The sequence below is a fragment of the Myotis daubentonii genome, chromosome 13 (assembly GCF_963259705.1).
Source record: "Myotis daubentonii chromosome 13, mMyoDau2.1, whole genome shotgun sequence".
NCBI lineage: Eukaryota > Metazoa > Chordata > Mammalia > Chiroptera > Vespertilionidae > Myotis > Myotis daubentonii.
Window position 1 is genome coordinate 63,096,556 of NC_081852.1, and position 17,127 is coordinate 63,113,682.

Consider the following 17,127-nt stretch of genomic DNA (forward strand, 5'->3'; position numbering starts at 1 on the left):
CACGCAGACATGGGGTGGTATCCCAGTCCGGTCCGTGCAGACGTGGGGTAGTATCCCAGTCCGGTCCATGCAGACGTGGGGTAGTGTCCCAGTCCGGTCCACGCAGACGTGGAGTGGTATCCCGGTCCGGTCCATGCACACGTGGGGTAGTATCCAGCTGTAAAGGAAGGGAATTCTGACACCGGCTACAATGCAGAAGAACTGTGAGGGCATGGCGCTAAGTGCAATAGCCGTCACACAGGACAGACACTGTCCGAGTCCACTCACAGGGGCTCTGAGAGAGTCAGATCCTAAAACAGGAAGCAGAGGGGCGGCTGCCAGGGGCCGGGGAGGGGATGGGGAGTTACTGTTTGAAGGGTATAGACTTTCACTTTGGGATGATGGAATGTTCCGGAGTTGGAGGGAGGGGATGGTTGCACAACACTGTGAATATACTTATTACCACTGAGTTGTAACCTTAAAAATGGTTAAAATCAGCCCAGCCAGTGTGGCTCAGTGGTAGAGCATTGACCTATGACCAGGAGGTGAGGGTTCAATTCCCGGTCAGGGCACATGCCCGGGTTGCAGGCTTGATCCCCAGGAGGGGGCATGCAGGAGCAGCCGATCAATGATTCTCTCTCATCATGGATGTTTCCACCCTTCTCTCCCTCTCCTTCCTCTCTCAAATCAACACAAACATGTTTTAAAAAATGGTTACAATCATAGGTTTTATAGTATGTATACTTTATTACAATAAGTGGAAAATGTAAGTGCAAATACCTCCCTCCTCCCCCAAATAACCTCTTCACACCCACCCAGGGCTGGAGACGGATTCCGTATTTCCCGTCATATTTTGAGTGCGATTATGATTATGCTATTTTCAATTTTTTAAAAAAATATATTTTATTGATTTTTTACAGAGAGGAAGGGAGAGGGATAGAGAGTTAGAAACATTGATGAGAGAGAAACATCGATCAGCTGCCTCCTGCATACCCCCCGCTGGGGATGTGCCCACAACCCAGGTACATGCCCTTGACCGGAATCGAACCCGGGACCTTTCAGTCCGCAGACTGACGCTCTATCCACTGAGCCAACCCGGCTAGGGTGATTATGCTATTTGTAACTGAGCACATACCCGGGACATTTCCTGCTGCTCCTCCGACTTCATAATGGTCACTTTTAACAGCCGGTCACTCCACAGTCAGGCCTCCATCCCACTCCACGCCCTACAGTCACAGGTCACTTTGCAAGAAGACTTTCTCCTCCTTTTTTGTTCCTTTGCGTTGTTTCCTTCACAGGCGTTTCCAGGGCTGGGATCACCCGCGCGTGTTGGCAGCACTGGCTCTCGTGTGTGCTGCCGTTTGGCACGTTTCATCGAGTTGTTCTGCGGCAGCTCTTACGCCTGTGCTCACACCTGCCAGTCTCCCCTGCTGTGCGCCTCTCTCTGATTGGTGGCTCGTTGCCATGACGATTGTTCTCACTGTTCAGATTCCAAAAGGCAAGAGTTTAGAAAAAAAGAAAAAGAAAGAACAAAGTTGAATTGCTCCAGGAAAAGGGACAGTTGGACGGAGAGGCCAGCTGAGATGGTCCGCGGACGGTGGGGGGCTGTGCGTTAATGCTGGATATTGACCTGCCGGCCGGGGCGGGAGCAGCCGGTGGTCGGGCTGTGACTGGATTAGGGTGCGGCCGGCGGCGGGGCTGTGACTGGATTAAAAGAAGGCAGCTCACTTTCCCTTCCAGCTGAAACTCGAGAGGGTTTGGCTGGACGGGAAATCGCAGCGGAACACTGTGTTTCTGGGCTCAGCCGAGGACAGGAGCCTCGGAGGGGGCGAGGGTAGGGTTGCTCTTAAGAGGCGGTTTGTTTTTTTAAACGTCTAAATGCATTTCAAGTCCAATTATTCTTCACGGACAATGCGCAGGGGGCTGGAGCGGTGCAGTCTGAGCTCCTGGAATAGGACTGTCTGCATGCACTCAGGACGGAATAACCAACGGACGAGGGTACGTTCTGCTGTCTGAGCCTTTTCCTGGAGGCGTGAGTCATGCTGGAGGCGTAGGGAGCTAGTCCAGTGCGGCCCTAACACAGGGCAGCAGGAGCGGCCACCGCGTCCCTACAGCAAAGAGGACAGCGTCATCCCTCTGTCCCTCCCCCACGCTGTGCTCGTGCTGTGCCCAGTATGGTCTCTATGGTACTTTTAAAAAAATCAATTTCAGAAAAGAAGGGGGAGGGAGAGCGAGAGAAACATCGATGATGAGAGAGAATCACTGATCGGCTGGAGCCCACAACCTGGGCCCGTGCCCTGACCGGGAATCGAACCCTGGCCTCCTGGTTCACAGGTCGACCACTGAGCCACACCGGCCCGGCTTCTTTGGCCTTATTTAGAGAAGTGCTTTTCAAGCTTTATCTTTAGCCCCAGAGCCGTCCTTTCGATAAAGTCTTTCTTGGACACACTCAGAGCATACGGACGAGTGAGGCTGCTCTGTGTCAGTCCCGGATGTCCGCACGCTGACGCGGGATTGGGGGGGAGGGGCGCAGGAGAGCTGTCCGCAGGCCTGGGTGTCCACACGCTGACGCGGGATAGAGGGGGAGGGGCGCAGGAGAGCTGTCCGCAGGCCTGGGTGTCCACACGCTGACACGGGATAGAGGGGGAGGGGCGCAGGAGAGCTGTCCGCAGGCCTGGGTGTCCACACGCTGACGCGGGATAGAGGGGGAGGGGGCGCAGGAGAGCTGTCCGCAGGCCCGGATGTCCACACGCTGACACGGGATAGAGGGGGAGGGGGCGCAGGAGAGCTGTCCGCAGGCCTGGGTGTCCACACGCTGACACGGGATAGAGGGGGAGGGGGCGCAGGAGAGCTGTCCGCAGGCCCGGATGTCCACACGCTGACACGGGATAGAGGGGGAGGGGCGCAGGAGAGCTGTCCACAGGCCTGGATGTCCACACGCTGACGCGAGATTGGGGGGGAGGGGGCGCAGGAGAGCTGTCCGCAGGCCTGGATGTCCACATGCTGACACGGGATAGAGGGGGAGGGGCGCAGGAGAGCTGTCCACAGGCCTGGATGTCCACACGCTGACGGGAGATTGGGGGGGAGGGGGCGCAGGAGAGCTGTCCGCAGGCCCGGATACCCGCGGGAAGCAGGTCTGAGGCTTAGCCACGGCCGCGACCAGTTCCTAACCAAGAGGAGGAAACACTCCAGGGTTCATGATTTTCAGGGAACTCACGCTCTCTGACAGGAACAAAACGTAGCTGTTTTCATGATGTTGAATATTTATGTTTTTCACTGATAAATGTCCCTCCCCACTGATGGCAGTTTAGCGAAACGTGAGTGTCCTAATCAGAGCCGTCTTCCGTTCCCTGCTTTTGAAGCGTTTGTCAGGTGGGTGAGTGTGGGAAGGATCTGTTACAATGTGATGAAGGAGAAGTTAGTCACTTCGCCTGAGCTGAACGGATGCTCCGATGACTTGGACAAAGTACCGGCAGTTTAAAATGCCCGAGTGTTTCCCGTTTTCGTTGTTCTGTAAACAAACGATCGTCGTCATCTCCTGAGAGTCTGCACACGTGGCCTCAATGCGAGGGGGCAGGCTGACTGGGGCGTTTGCCCGCTGAGGGCTGGGGAGGTCGACCAGTTGGCTGGATGTTTAGCAAGCATTTGGGCCCCGGCGGTGTGGCTCAGTGGGTTGGGCACCGGCCCACGCACCCAGAGGTCACCAGTTCGATTCCCGGTCAGGGCACAGGCTCCAGGTTGAGGCTTGATCCCCAGTCGTGGGGGTGCGGGAGGCAGCCAATCCATGTTTTGCTCTCATATCAACTTTTCTCTCTCCCTCTCCCTTTCTCTCTAAAATCGATTATAAAAAGCAAACCCCGCAGCCCAGGTTCTAGAATCTAGAACCTTATACATATCGTCTTCTGACTTTGCCTTTATAAGGGAAAGGCAGTTGGCTAATTTGCAAGCGATGAGTGAGGCTGTGCCAGAAGCTGGGACCTTGGAGGGAGCAGGGAGGGAGCTGGGATGAAGCCGGGAGCTGGGAGGGAGCCGGCAGCCGGGAGGGAGCCGGGAGGGAGCCGGGAGCCGGGAGCTGGGAGCGGGCAGCCAGCCCTGCCGTGGAGGAGCGTGGTCCCATTTGATCTTAGTGGGATCTTAGCAGAGGCTCCGAGTGCGGCTTCCCCTCCGGAGCTCTGAGGGCGACGGAAGGGAGCGGATGAGGCACAGAGCCCGGAGGAAGACAAGGCCAGAGCCAGGCCTGTTTCCCGTCCTTTCGGAAGGCGGCTGTGCTCACAGGAGGGGCCGTGCCCAGGAGGCCGGTCCCTGGGGGCACGGGTGGCGGTGGGCGTGGGGCTGACACGGGGAGGGGCTCGCGTGGCAGGAGGAGGCGTCCTGATCCCTGAGATGCTAAAGGCGGGACTAATTCTGGGGATTCCGAGCCCTCACGCCAGGGGCTGTGTTCCTGGCGGAGGAGGCGGCGGGTCCTGAGCCCGGCAGGTGGGGCGGGGCGGGGGGGGGGGGGGGCCCGGTTCGACACAAAGCCGCTCAGTCCTGATGCAGGGAGGGCTCCCTGACTCTAAGCCAAGGGCTGGAGTGGCCCCACCGGCACTGTTGGCGCTCGTCCACCAGGGGGCGGTAGAGAGGCTGGCAGTGCCCTGGAGGCGTCTGGGGACCAGGGCTGGTGGGGAGGAGTCGGAGCCAGAGGCTGGTCCCCTGGGACTGAAGGGCAGGGCCAGGGATCCTACGTGGAGATGAGGCCGTGGAAGTGATGGAGGTGGGTGGGGAGGACGTGGCCATCGAGGACTCCGTGGGCAGCAGAGGGGCTGCCTGGGGTCGGGAGGCCATGGGCGGGGTCAGAGGGCAGCAGACGCCTGGGAATGTGGAGGCTGCAGGGCTGGCCGCTCAGCGCTGCGCCTGCCGGGAGAATCCCAGGACACGCTGGTCCCTGGCTCCTGTGGGCGGGGGTGGGGGGGGGTGGGAGGTGGGCAGGGGGGGCAGGGGCGCAGCCGGGAGACGGTGGGTCTGCGTGAGGAGGGAGTGGCGGAGAGAAGGGGCAGCGCCAAGTCCAGCAGCAGCAGGGGATGCGGGTCCAGAGGCTGGTGGTGGAGATGGCGCCTTCCCTTCCGGCTGGAGTCCCTCCCGGTGGCCGGGCGTCTGGGTCCCCAGGGAGAAGGGTCCCAGGGCTCCTCTCTCTCTTCAGCTCCCTTGGTTTCCCTCCCAGGGGACGGATCCGGACCTCTCTCATCCCTCGGTGGGGTCTGGGCCCCGCACAGCAGGGCCGGGCCGGGACCAGGAGCCGGGAGGAGGCCAGGCTGCCCCTGGAAGCCGGGCTCATGGGAGGCAGCTGCGGGGGAGGCGTGTTTTCATGCTGCGGCTCCTGTTTTTGACGAAATGAATGTGGGCGCCTCTCGGGGCTGGAGAGCCCGAGTTCCCAAACGCCTTTCGAGCCCCGTTGAAAGCTGTCAGTTTGGAGCTGCAGGTTTGGCACCAAACGGAGAGGTTGTAATGAAAACATCTCCAAGTTCAAGTCGAAGGCCAGCGAGCAATCACTGCTCCGTGTCCTGTTGCCTCTCAACGATGCAGGGAAAGTGATTTAAAGGTACAGACGCTCTTGGCTCCAGCCTCACGGCTTGCCTTGGCGTCGGGGCGCCCGTGACTAAGCAGTGGGCTCTCGGGGGAAATTCTCTAAGGCAGCAGTTCTCAACCTTCTGGCCCTTTAAATACAGCTCCTCATGTTGTGACCCAACCATAAAATTATTTTCGTTGCTACTTCATCACTGTCATGTTGCTACTGTGATGAATCGTCATGTAAATATCTGATATGCAGGATGGTCTTAGGCGACCCCTGTGAAAGGGTTGTTCGACCGCCAAAGAGGCCGCAACCCACAGGTTGAGAACCGCTGCTCTAAGGGAAGCAGCTAGAAAATTCCCTCCTGGGTGATGCTTCTGCTGTCTCCAGGGCCCTGGACTCCTGGTCTGACTCCCCAGGAAACATACTGGACACACGGCCTTTCTTTCACCTGGTGGAGGGGCTCCCTCGGAGTGGGCCCCCACCCTGGCTTAGCTCCCCTGTGCTCCCACTCCTTGACCCACAGGTCCTGTGTGGACTGGCTCCCTCTGCTCTCTGACTCATGCCCTTTGCCCTCCTGGCCCAGGAGCCTCCTCTTTATTCTGCGGATAAGCAAGCCCCTCCTGCCCCAGGCCCTTTGCACCTGCCATTCTGTCAGCCTCAGGCTCCCGGAATGCAGAGGCTTCCTTCCAAACCCACTCCCAGCGGCTCCCTGTCCTCCCGGGCTTCAGCGGAGCCCTGTGTGTCTGTGTGTCTGTGTGTCTTTCTGTACTTGCCCTGATGGATGTCACCCTCCGGGAGCGCAGGGCCTGGCTCACGTTGGCCTCTGGGTCGCCAGCGCCGGAGGAGTGCCCTGCGCAGGGAAGGCCTCCAGCTACGTTGCTGCTGACTCTGCCCTCTCCAGGGGTTGGACCTCAGCCCCTCCAGCCTGGGCCTCCCGAGCGAGACTGGATCCCGACCTTCCTGGCCGCACGCCTCGGTTTCTTCACCTGTAAAATGGGGATGATAGTGCCTGTCACTGGGATCACTGTGGGGTTCAATGAGTTACTGCCACGTCAGGCCGTTAAGAGAGCCCTTGGCACACGGTGAGCCCCTGAAAGCTGGCCGCGGCCACTGTTTTGTTAGGATTCCTTCCCTTTTGTGGGGGCTGCTCACAGGCCAGCCCCCCCCCCCCTTTTCTCTCCAGCCAGTGCTCTTGGCGTGTCCACACCGCGCTCCCTGCTCTCCGAGGCCCTGCTCCCGCCGCTGGTAGGGCTTTAGCCGGGAGGCTGCGGAGGGGCTGGTCCCGGGGGTCCTCCCGCCTCCCAGGCCTCAGTGTCCTGGGCCCAGAGACGCACAGGAAGCCCGGGCGCCGGACACAGCACCTGCTGGGTGAGCCAGCGTCCCGCCACACCCCGCCCCCTCCCCCAGCCCCAGCCCCAGCCCCCTGCAGGGGACCTCCAGCCCCCAGGGGGCCCCGGGAGAGCATGAGGACAGAATCGGTCACCTTGCGGCTGGGAAGTAGATGCTGACGTTTTGCCACAACCCTCCGGGGCCACAGCTGAGTGCCGCTGACGTGAGCTTGGCTCTCGGGAACTTTCCACATGAACCACGCTGGCCCCCCCGCCGGGTGCCGGGCGGTTGCCGTGGCTCCGGGATGCTCCCAGGGCGGGCGCCTCCCGTGCATCCCCACATGCGGATGGGGAAACGGGCGTGGAGAGTGCCCCGACGCTTCCTTTGAGGTCCTCCTTTGCCTCGAACCCTGAGCTCCGGGAGTGGGCTCACGTGCCCTGCGTGGAGCACATGCTGGGCGGGGGCCAAGGTCACGGCAGGGCCGCCCCGGGCCGCCCTCCCCATCGGACACAGCGGGCGTGGTCGCCGGGCCCGAGGGAATGCGGAGCCTGTCGCACCCTCCCAACCTGGAGGAGATGGCTGTTGGGGCCGAAGGAGGCCTTTCGCGTCCGATGAAGCAGAGTCGTCTTCACACCACCCGTCAGGAGACAGGGCTTCCCCTGTTTCCGTGGAAGGAAGGGCGTGTGGCCGGCAGAACAGTGGCCCCAGTGTCAGCGTCCTGGCTCCAGGACCCGTGAGCAGCTGTCGCATGGCAAAGGGGACTCCTCCCGCTGCACGGCCCCGGTTAATAGTTAATCCGCATTATTAACTGGTTAATAGTTAATCTGCATTATTAACTGTAATAAATGCGGATTTTGTAATAAAAGAAGACACGATAATTTCAAGAGAAACATCAGAAGTGCTTTGTTCAAAGTAATGTCTATTGCTAGCTACACATTTCCCATCTTTCAGGTGATTTGTGGAGACCGTCCCAATAGAACTTTTCTCGTTTTGAGGCAAACCATCCGGACACCCAATTTCCCACGTCTTCGTACGTGTTGAAGTGCTGCTCAGAAAGTGCGTGTGCCGTCGATCGGAACAAGTGGCCATCGAAGGGGCAATACAACGAAACAGCACACACATCACATCGCATACATATGCACACGTGTGTAACTCCATCTACTGAAAAGATGCGCATTATTCACGGGTGCCCTGGTGTATGCATTTCCCCCTAAGGCAATGCTACCTTCTCTGCTTGCTGGCTGCTCTCTTGTTGCCGGTCCACAGCTCTTGCTCTTTCCGTGGGAGGTGTCCTGTGCTTGCGGCAGGCCTACCGATGGTTTAAGCGGTGTGTGTGTGTGTGTGTGTGTGTTCAGTGCAGCTGGGACCTAGTTATACCGCAAGCGTTTAGTCCGTCTCTGTGTTGATGGAGGACGTTTCTGGGTTTTATTCAAAACACGTTTACATCGCTCTAAACTATCGCAATGTGTTCCAGATGTTTCCTTTGCAGCCCACCTCCTCGCGTCCTCATCTGGAGGCCGGCTGGCTGGGGGGAAGTGGGGTGTCTCCTCCACGGGCGGGGCTGTGTTTGGTTGGGTTGGGTTTCGCGTGGAGCGGGGAGCCGGCTGGAGTCCCCGAGCCCCTCCGTCTTCTGCATCAGCAAGTCGCTGACACACGAGCTCTGGGCCGCCTTGCTGCCAGCTGAAAGCTCCAGTCACAGGGAATTAAACGTCAAGGTGGTTTTGTGATGTGGAAACTTCTCTCCGAGGGAAGTGGAAAAAGCCACAAAGGGCTGGAAATTTCAAACCTTCGAGGACGAGGAGACGGGGGAAGGCGGACGTGAGAGCTGGGGTCTGTGAAGCCGGCTTCTGACAGGAGGTCAGGGACGCATCCCGGGGTTGTGGCTTTCCTGTGAGATGGAGCTGCGCTCACCCGCCCGCCCCGCCCGCACCTCCCGGCCACACGCGGGGCTTTGTCCTCACGGAGCGTCCAGGTCACACCCCCGTTTCTCACTAACCTGGGACCTGCGTGAAGAGCACGTGTGCGAGGCGAACCCCCTTTGCGTTCCCAGGGGCTGGTGGGACCCGGGTGGGCGGCGGCCTCAGGCTTAGGAGCAGCGAGGAGACATGCCACGGGGCAGCTGGGGCTTTTGTGGCGAGAACTTCAGGCCAATCCCATCCTCCCTCGGGGGGACCGATGGCAGGTATCCCCCCATCACCCCGGTGACCCACCGCCTTCATTGGAACTGAGATTTAATTAACTGACACTTCCTTTTTTAAAAGGGTAATGTTTCATGTATTTTTTAAAAAAATATTTGATTGATCCCAGAGAGGGAGGGAGAGGGAGAGGGAGAGAGAGAGAACCACCAATGATGAGAGAGACTCATGGATCGGCTGCCCGTGCACGCCCTCTACTGGGGACTGAGCTCAAACCCAGGCATTTGGCCGACCGGGAATGAACCTTGACTTCCTGGTTCAGAGGTCAACGTTCAGCCACTGAGCCACGTTGGCTGGGCCAGGGCTTTACTTCCTGTGGCTGCAGCAGGTCATCGCCATCTCAAAGGCGCAGAGCGTTAAGCTTGAACGTCAGCACAGGCCTATCTGCGAGGTGCGAGGTCTGAGTGATGTAGAGGCTGTCAGGGACAGGAGAGGAGGAGGAGCCCAGGGGGACACACGGAGCGGGATGTGCCAAGGCCCTGAGGCACCGAGAGTGATCAGGATCAGGAACCGAGAGGAGGATCACACAAAACAGGGCACCAGGGGCCTGGAGGCCATGGTGAGGGGGCGTGCAGGAGGCAGCCCATCCATGATTCTCCCTCATCATGGATGTGACCGTGGTAGTGAGTGGGGGTGGCGAAGCATCTCATTAGAAGAGTTGTCCATGAAAAACTGCTGTATGTTTCCATTCAAGAAAGCTCAGTGCTTCTATGATCCCCATGTTCTATGAGTAACTGTGGCCTCGATGGCCAATGACCTGGCCCAGGTCCCGGGAGGGCACGCCTGCTCTGCTCACCGCTGCCCTTCTGCGTGGAAGAGGAGAGCATTTGAAAGTGCGTGGCTCCGTGGCTGAGCGTAGACCTGTGAACCAAGAGGTCAATTCCCGGTCAGGGCACATGCCTGGGTTGTGGGCTGCATCTCCAGTGGGGGGCGTGCAGGAGGCAGCCAATCCATAATTCTCTGTCATCATGGATGTTTCTATCTCTCTCCCTCTCCTTCCTCTCTGAGATCAATAAAAAATATTTTTAAAATAAATAAGTAAAGTGTTGGGTCCCAATGACATTTTATTTCCTCCCAGGAGTGACTGGGTGACCTCCTACAAGGTCATGGTGAGCAACGACAGCCACGCGTGGGTCACGGTGAAGAACGGGTCCGGGGACATGGTGAGTCTGCTCCCGGGCCCTCGGTGCTGCTGGGGGCCCTGCAAGGCGGGCAGGTGTGCCCTATGTGTGGAGCTCCTCAGGGAGGCCTGGGTGAGGGAGCGAGTCGTTACCCCGGACCCGCCAGCGCTGAGAGGCTCTCCCTCCCCCTGTGTGTGAGCAGGTGTTTGAGGGGAACAGTGAGAAGGAGGTCCCCGTCCTCAACGAGCTGCCGGTGCCCATGGTGGCCCGCTACCTCCGCGTCAACCCGCAGTCCTGGTTCCAGGACGGGAGCATCTGCCTGCGGCTGGAGGTCCTCGGCTGCCCGCTGCCCGGTGAGCGTGTCCCCCGCGCCCCTGAGGTGCCCCAAAAGGGGAATCAAATAGACCAGGCCCGGCCGGTGTGGCTCAGGGGTTGAGCATCGACTTATGAACTGGTTCGATTCCCAGTCAGAACACAGGCCCGGGATGCGGGCTCCATCCCCACTGGGGGGCGTGCAGGAGGCAGCCGATCCATGATTCTCTCTCATCAGGGATGTTTCTCTCTCTCTCTCCCTCTCCCTTCCTCTCTGAAGTCAATAAAAACATATTTAAAAAGAAACATATCTACTGCAAAATGTTTAGAAAACATGAGTAAGCCAAAAGCAAATAAACAAAAAACTCCCATAATCCCCTCAGCAGCACCAGGACCACCCTGGCCGCGCAGTGCCAGTGGCCGTGGCCCGCCTGCAGGGATTTTAGGTCGAGGCTTAGTTCAGGGTTGAAAACGCATCCACTCGCCACCCCCAAGCGAGCGGTAACGCTGTGCAGCGTCCTGAGTGCTCCCGCCACGGCAGAGCCGAAGGGAGTTCACTGTAACCCTGACCGTGTACCCAGCGCCTTTCTGCTGACGCAGCTGCCCTTGGATGCACGTGCCTTTGGGTAAATGTCTATCCCTTTAGGTTGTATCCCTTTGCCCTGTTTTCACCAGACGGGGTGTTCTGGCTGGGGCCTCGGGGTGGCGGGAAGCAGGGGGCTTAGTTCCCATAAGCCACCTGGATCCGGGCTGGTGTTGGCTGTGGACGGCTGATCTGGCCCGGCCCCTGTCTGGCTTTCAGAGCTTACGCGTTTGTGCCCACATGGAGCCTGTAGACGGCCTGTTCATCCTGACCAGGCGTCTCCAGGAAACTGGACCCCTCCTCCCCTCCCCCACCCCCCAAGCATCCTTTCAGCCCTTCAATAGAATTGTAGGAATCCGCACCTTCCCGCCCACCCAGAGTCAGGCCTCAGGGAGCAAGCCACACCGCTCCGGGCTCTCTCTCCTACACACCTGCCCAGGGAGGCTCCCCGTTCCCGTGCCCTGTGGGGTCAGGCCTTGCTGCATCTGGGTTGTGAGCTCGATCCCCAGAAGGGGGCATGCAAGAGGCAGCCGATCCGTGATTCTCTCACATCATTGTTCCCTCTCCCCCTCTCCCCGCCTCTCTCCACTCCTCCTCACTCCTCCGCCCTCTCCTTTCTGCTAAGTGCTGTGTGGTTTTGTGATTACAGAAGTAATACAGGCTTCTACAGTCACAGGCAGGAAAGAACCAGAAAGTCTGTTTATATGGAGGGGGTCGATTCAAGAGCAGACAGGTCCTCTGCAGACCCCGGAATCCCAGTCCCCAGAGGCGACCACTGTCAACACCTCCTGACTCTGCTATTGGGGCGCTTCCAGCCCAGCATCAGCTCCCCAGCTCCCACTCGAGTAGCGCGTGAGGGGGCCCTTCATCCTGTGACGGGAAGTCCAGGGAAACTGGGCTCCAGCGTTGGTTCACGCGTTCGCTCCTGGTGTTTTGGGGTTCTCTCTGGCCTGTGCCCTGGAGAGAGTCTCACTCACTCACTCCGCTGTGACGTGGAAGTCCTTCCCTCCAACCTGCAGCAGTAACAGTGGCCCGGGATGCGATGCTCTGATTGGCTCAGAACTGTCACGTGGGCCCAGGAGCTGGGGGTGTGAGGCCTGTTTCTGAGAATGGAGGCGGGGTGGGTCCCCAAATGGCACAAGGTTTCTGTTAGGAGGGATGGCAGTGGACTGAAAGCTGGGTAAGCAACTGAGCGTGTCCACCACACTTGCAAAGATTCCCGTTTCTGCGTGCAGCGTGGCATTCGCTCATTAGCTCGCTCATTCATTCATTCATTCATTCATCCTTCGACTCATTCACCCACTCATCCACCCACCCATCCACCCATCCACCCACCCATCCACACATCCACCCATCCATCCATCTATCCATCCATTCATCCATCCACCCATCCATCTATCCATCCACACATCCATCCATCCATCCATCCATCCATCTATCCATCCACACATCCATCATCCATTCATCCATCCACCCATCCATCCATCCATCCATCCACACATCCATTCATCATCCATCCATCCACCCATCCATCCATTCATCCACCCACCCATCCATCTATCCATCCACACATCCATCCATCCATACATCCATCCATCCATCATCCATCCATCCATCCACACATCCATTCATCATCCATCCATCCATCCACCCATCCATCCATCCATCCATCCATCCACCCATCCACCCATCCACCCATCCATCCATCCATCCATCCACCCATCCTCTACCCATCCATCCATCCACCCACCCATCCATCCATCCACCCACCCACCCATCCATCCATCCATCACACATCCATCCATCCATCTATCTATCCATCCACACATCCATCCATCCTCCATCCATCCATTCATCCATCCACCCATCCATCTATCCATCCACACATCCATCCATACATCTATCCATCTATCCATCCACACATCCATCCATCCATCATCCATCCATCCATACATCCATTCATCATCCATCCATCCATCCACCCATCCACCCACCCATCCATCCATCCATCCACCCACCCATCCATCCATCCATCCACCCATCCTCTACCCATCCATCCATCCATCCACCCACCCACCCACCCACCCATCCATCCATCTATCCATTCATCCATCCACCCACCCATCCATCCAGTGCTGACAGGGTGCGAGGCACCCCGGTCATGCCAACTCAGACCACAAGAAACCGCGGGGGGAGGGGCCAGTACATTTCTGTTTTCGGGTGAAGAAACCAAAGCAGAGACCCCCGTGCGGTGTCCAGGTCACACAGCCCATAAGTGGAAGAGTAGAGATCTGAGCCCAGGTGTCCTGGCTCCAGGCCCACACTCGCCATCACTGGGTAATTCTGACTCATAGGAAGCTTCTAGAAAGGTCCTCTCCCCTCTGTGGGATGGTGGAGATGGGCTGTGCCCGCCTCTTGAAATAGGCGTCCAGCAGAGCCCCCACAGGTACCAGGAGACACCTCAGAACTCAGAGCCGTGTTCCTCTCTCTAGATCCAAACAACTATTACCACCGGCGCAATGAGATGACCACCACGGACGACCTGGACTTCAGGCACCACAGCTACAAGGAGATGCGCCAGGTGAGAGCCGGCGGGTCATCGCGAGAGGGACGCGCCCGGGAAGAAGCACACGGGTTCTCCCCTTCGGAGACGCGGGTGGTGAGCTAGGGACAGAGCCGGAATGAGCACCCGGGTTGGCGGGGCCACGGATGCCGGTGGTTTCAGGTGGAGAAGGTGAGGAGGCATCAGGGGCTCCTCGCCAGCAGGTGGCGGGAACGAAATCCCACCCGGATGCTCCTGACTGGATTCTCTAGCTTCTTACACGTCTGTGTGCGAGGGATTCGCGGGTGTAAGGGTGTCGGTGGTGAGCAGAGTCCCAGGAGAAACAGGGTCTAGGCCAGTGATGGCGAACCTTTCGAGCTCGGCGTGTCAGCATTTTGGAAAAACCCTAACTTAACTCTGGTGCCGCGTCACATAGAGAATTTTTTTGATATTTGCAACCATAGTAAAACAAGGACTTATATTTTTGATATTTACTTTATATATTTAAATGCCATTTAACAAGGAAAAATCAACCAAAAAAATGAGTTCGCGTGTCACCTCTGGCACGCGTGTCATAGGTTTGCCATCACTGGTCTAGGACAACTGAGAATAGTGGTGGCAGGAAGCCCTCACCTCAGACCCGCGTTACTGATGGGGAAACTGAGTCACCGAACGTGCAGAACCCCACCTGTTGCTATTCAGAGACTGGCCTCCGTCTGGGCTGCGTGGTAGAATCGCCTGGGGCGTTTGGAAAACTCCCTACACTTGACCCGCCTCGGACCAACGACAGCAGCAGGGCCCGGATGGAAACCTTCCATCTCTCCTTCGGATCGTAACGGACAGCCCGACCTCAGCACGCCTGCCCGAGCCCCTCGAGCTCTGGGTGCTTTTGTGCTGTTCAGAGGAAAAGGAAGCCCTCGCTGGTGTGGCTCAGTGAATAGAGAGTCGGCCTGCAGACTGAAGGGTCCCAGGTTCGATTCCCCGGTCAGGGCACATGCCCGGGTTGTGGGCTCAATCCCCAGTAGGGGCCGTGCAGGAGGCAGCTGATCAGTGATTCTCTCTCATCATTGATGTTTCTCTCTTTCTCCCTCTTCTTTCCTCTCTGAAATCAATAAAATATTTAAAAAAAAAAAAAGAGGAAAGGGAATCCCAGAGGGACCCCCTGCCCCCAACATCGTTACAGAGACAAAGGGGTTTTGGGGTGTCGACCGCCTTGGCATCCTGGGCAGTGAGGGGAGGAGGGGCCGATCGTTGGGGGACAGGCTGCAGGGCGGCCCCTGCTGTCGGGGTTCGTCCCCCCAGGGTGCTGGGCAGTGCGGGCAGGTGCCGCTAGACCGTCTGGAGGAGGAGCCGTGAGGCTGAGCCCGAGGGCTGGGCCCCCCCCCCCCCCGAGGCATCAGCAAGCCGGTGTCTGCGTGGCCTCTCGCGGGGACACTCACAGCTCCCGCTCCTGTCAGCGCAGACTGGGGCGGACGTGCCGGAGAGACCGTCGCCGCTGCCTGTCTCAGAAACCGCTGTAATGAGTTTGGACTCGAGGCCGTGAGTCACCCGCTCTGCACTCCGGGGTCACAGGGCCCTGCCGCTGCCGGTTCCTGGAGCCCTCGTGTGCCAGCTCCCCGACTCCCTGCGCCCAGGGCCTCTCTCTGAGCCCCGGAGCCAGACACCCACTCGGTGCAATTACTGTCAAAAGCAACACATGGAACGTGTTTCAGACGAGCTCCCTGCGCCGCGGCGGCAGCTGGTGTCTTTACAGGGTCGCCCCACGTGCAGAAGTGGCCTCCTCTCCCATGAGAAGAGATGGGGACGCCCGGCCACGGGGCGCAGGGGCTGAGCGCTGGCCTAGGAACCAGGAGGTCAGGGTCTGGTTCCCAGTCAGGGCACAGGCCCGGGTTGCTGGCTCCGTCCCCAGTGGGGGGCATGTAGGAGGCAGCTGATCCATGATTACCTCTCATCATTCATATTTCTCTCTCCCTCTCCCTTCCTCTCTGAGATCAATAAAAATATATGAAAACAAAACAAACAAACAAAAAGGAGGAGCCACAGGAGGGAGAGGAGAGTAGAAGGCCCGCTGCTGGGAGGGACGGTGCTGAGGGTGGAGTCCCAGGGGCAGGAGAGGGACTTACCGGGAGGCGCTGTCCCACCCGGCCCCGTGGGTGGATGGGGAGGGGCCAGAGGACGGTGCACAGACACTGGTCTCCGAGGGAGTTCGTGGCTCCCGAGAGCCGAAGGCCTCCACCGCACGGGTCCCACTTTAGAATCGCTCAGTCCCGTGTTACATGTGTGTTACGTCTCCTGCGTGTGGGACCATGAGGGCCGAGGCTCTCATTCTGTCATAACTTCCTCATGGTGCGGACTAGATAACTGTGCATGTGAGGCCGTCCCAGGGGAGAGACCTGGGGGGGGAGAGAGGGGGGCCGCCTGGTCGGCCTGGTGGGGTGGGCGTCGGTGGAGATGGGGCGCCGTCCTCCGGCCGGTCGGGCCTGGGCAGCAGAGGCGGGCGAGGTTGCTCTGGGCAGTGAGGCGGCTCGAGCAGAGGCGTGGAGGTCGGGCCAAGGGCATGGTTCTGGAACGGCTGGCCGGGCGCTGGGAGGGAGGCTGGTCCGAGTGCCTGGGAGGCGGCTGTGCGGAGTCTGAGCGTCAGGGGAGGTTCTGCACGCGGAGCCGGGAGGTCAGGGTGGGGGTGGCGTGGAGAGCAGCTGGCGGTGCTGGGGGCCGGCAGAGGGGCCGAGGAGGACATTCAGGCGCGAGGACCGCACGGGGTGTGGCGAGGGCGCCGTGGGGGCCGTGGGAGGGGGCTGGTGGCTGTCTGCTGGGACGCCCCGCCCCTCCGTGCACAGCCATCTGGCTCAAGCCCTGGTCCGTCCTGTTTTCCAGTTGATGAAGGTGGTGAGTGAGATGTGCCCCAACATCACCAGGATCTACAACATCGGCAAGAGCCAGCAGGGCCTGAAGCTGTACGCCGTGGAGATCTCCGACCGGCCCGGGGAGCACGAAGTCGGTGAGGCCCCCCCCGGGGCGCACGTGGCCGGTGGGGTCAGCCCTGGCACAGGGCAGAGCCGGCCGCCCCTTCCCACTCAGTCCGCACCTGGGTCTCTGAGCCGCCCCTCCTCCCACACGGCCGCCGGCTGATTGATCCTGGAAATACCCTTTCCTGACAGGGGGGTGCGGGGGCCATGTGAGCCCTGCCCCCAGCTCTGAGCCGGCCCACTGGCCAGGGAGGAAATGCCCGGGCGCTTCGGACAAAGTCCTTTTCCACCAGAAACCCTGCACCCCTGCTCAGTAACGGCTCCATTTAGAGGAGGTCCCTAGTTTTTTGTTTTTGTTTTTAGAGAGAGAAGAAGGGAGAGGGAGAGAGAGAAACATCATCAATCGGCTGCCTCCTGCACACCCCCTACTGGGGATCGAGCCTGCAACCCGGACCTGTAACCTGGGCCTGTGCCCTGACCGGGAATCGGACCCTGACCTCTTGGTTCCTGGGTTGATTAATGATCGTGCAGGAGGCAGCCGATCCATGA

At 59.2% G+C, this 17,127-nt stretch overlaps 1 protein-coding gene across 2 annotated transcripts in view; it reads left to right on the plus strand.

Annotated features, from left to right (window-relative positions):
* The window catches only part of CPXM2 (carboxypeptidase X, M14 family member 2), a 42,461-nt gene that overhangs the window by 15,043 nt on the left and 10,291 nt on the right, over positions 1 to 17,127 (plus strand). For both annotated transcript variants that reach the window (XM_059661789.1, XM_059661790.1), the window contains exons 5-8: positions 10,133 to 10,217; positions 10,378 to 10,528; positions 13,563 to 13,651; positions 16,487 to 16,610. In XM_059661789.1, the coding sequence (XP_059517772.1) occupies positions 10,133 to 10,217; positions 10,378 to 10,528; positions 13,563 to 13,651; positions 16,487 to 16,610 (449 nt within the window). The remainder of the gene's footprint in view (positions 1 to 10,132; positions 10,218 to 10,377; positions 10,529 to 13,562; positions 13,652 to 16,486; positions 16,611 to 17,127) is intronic.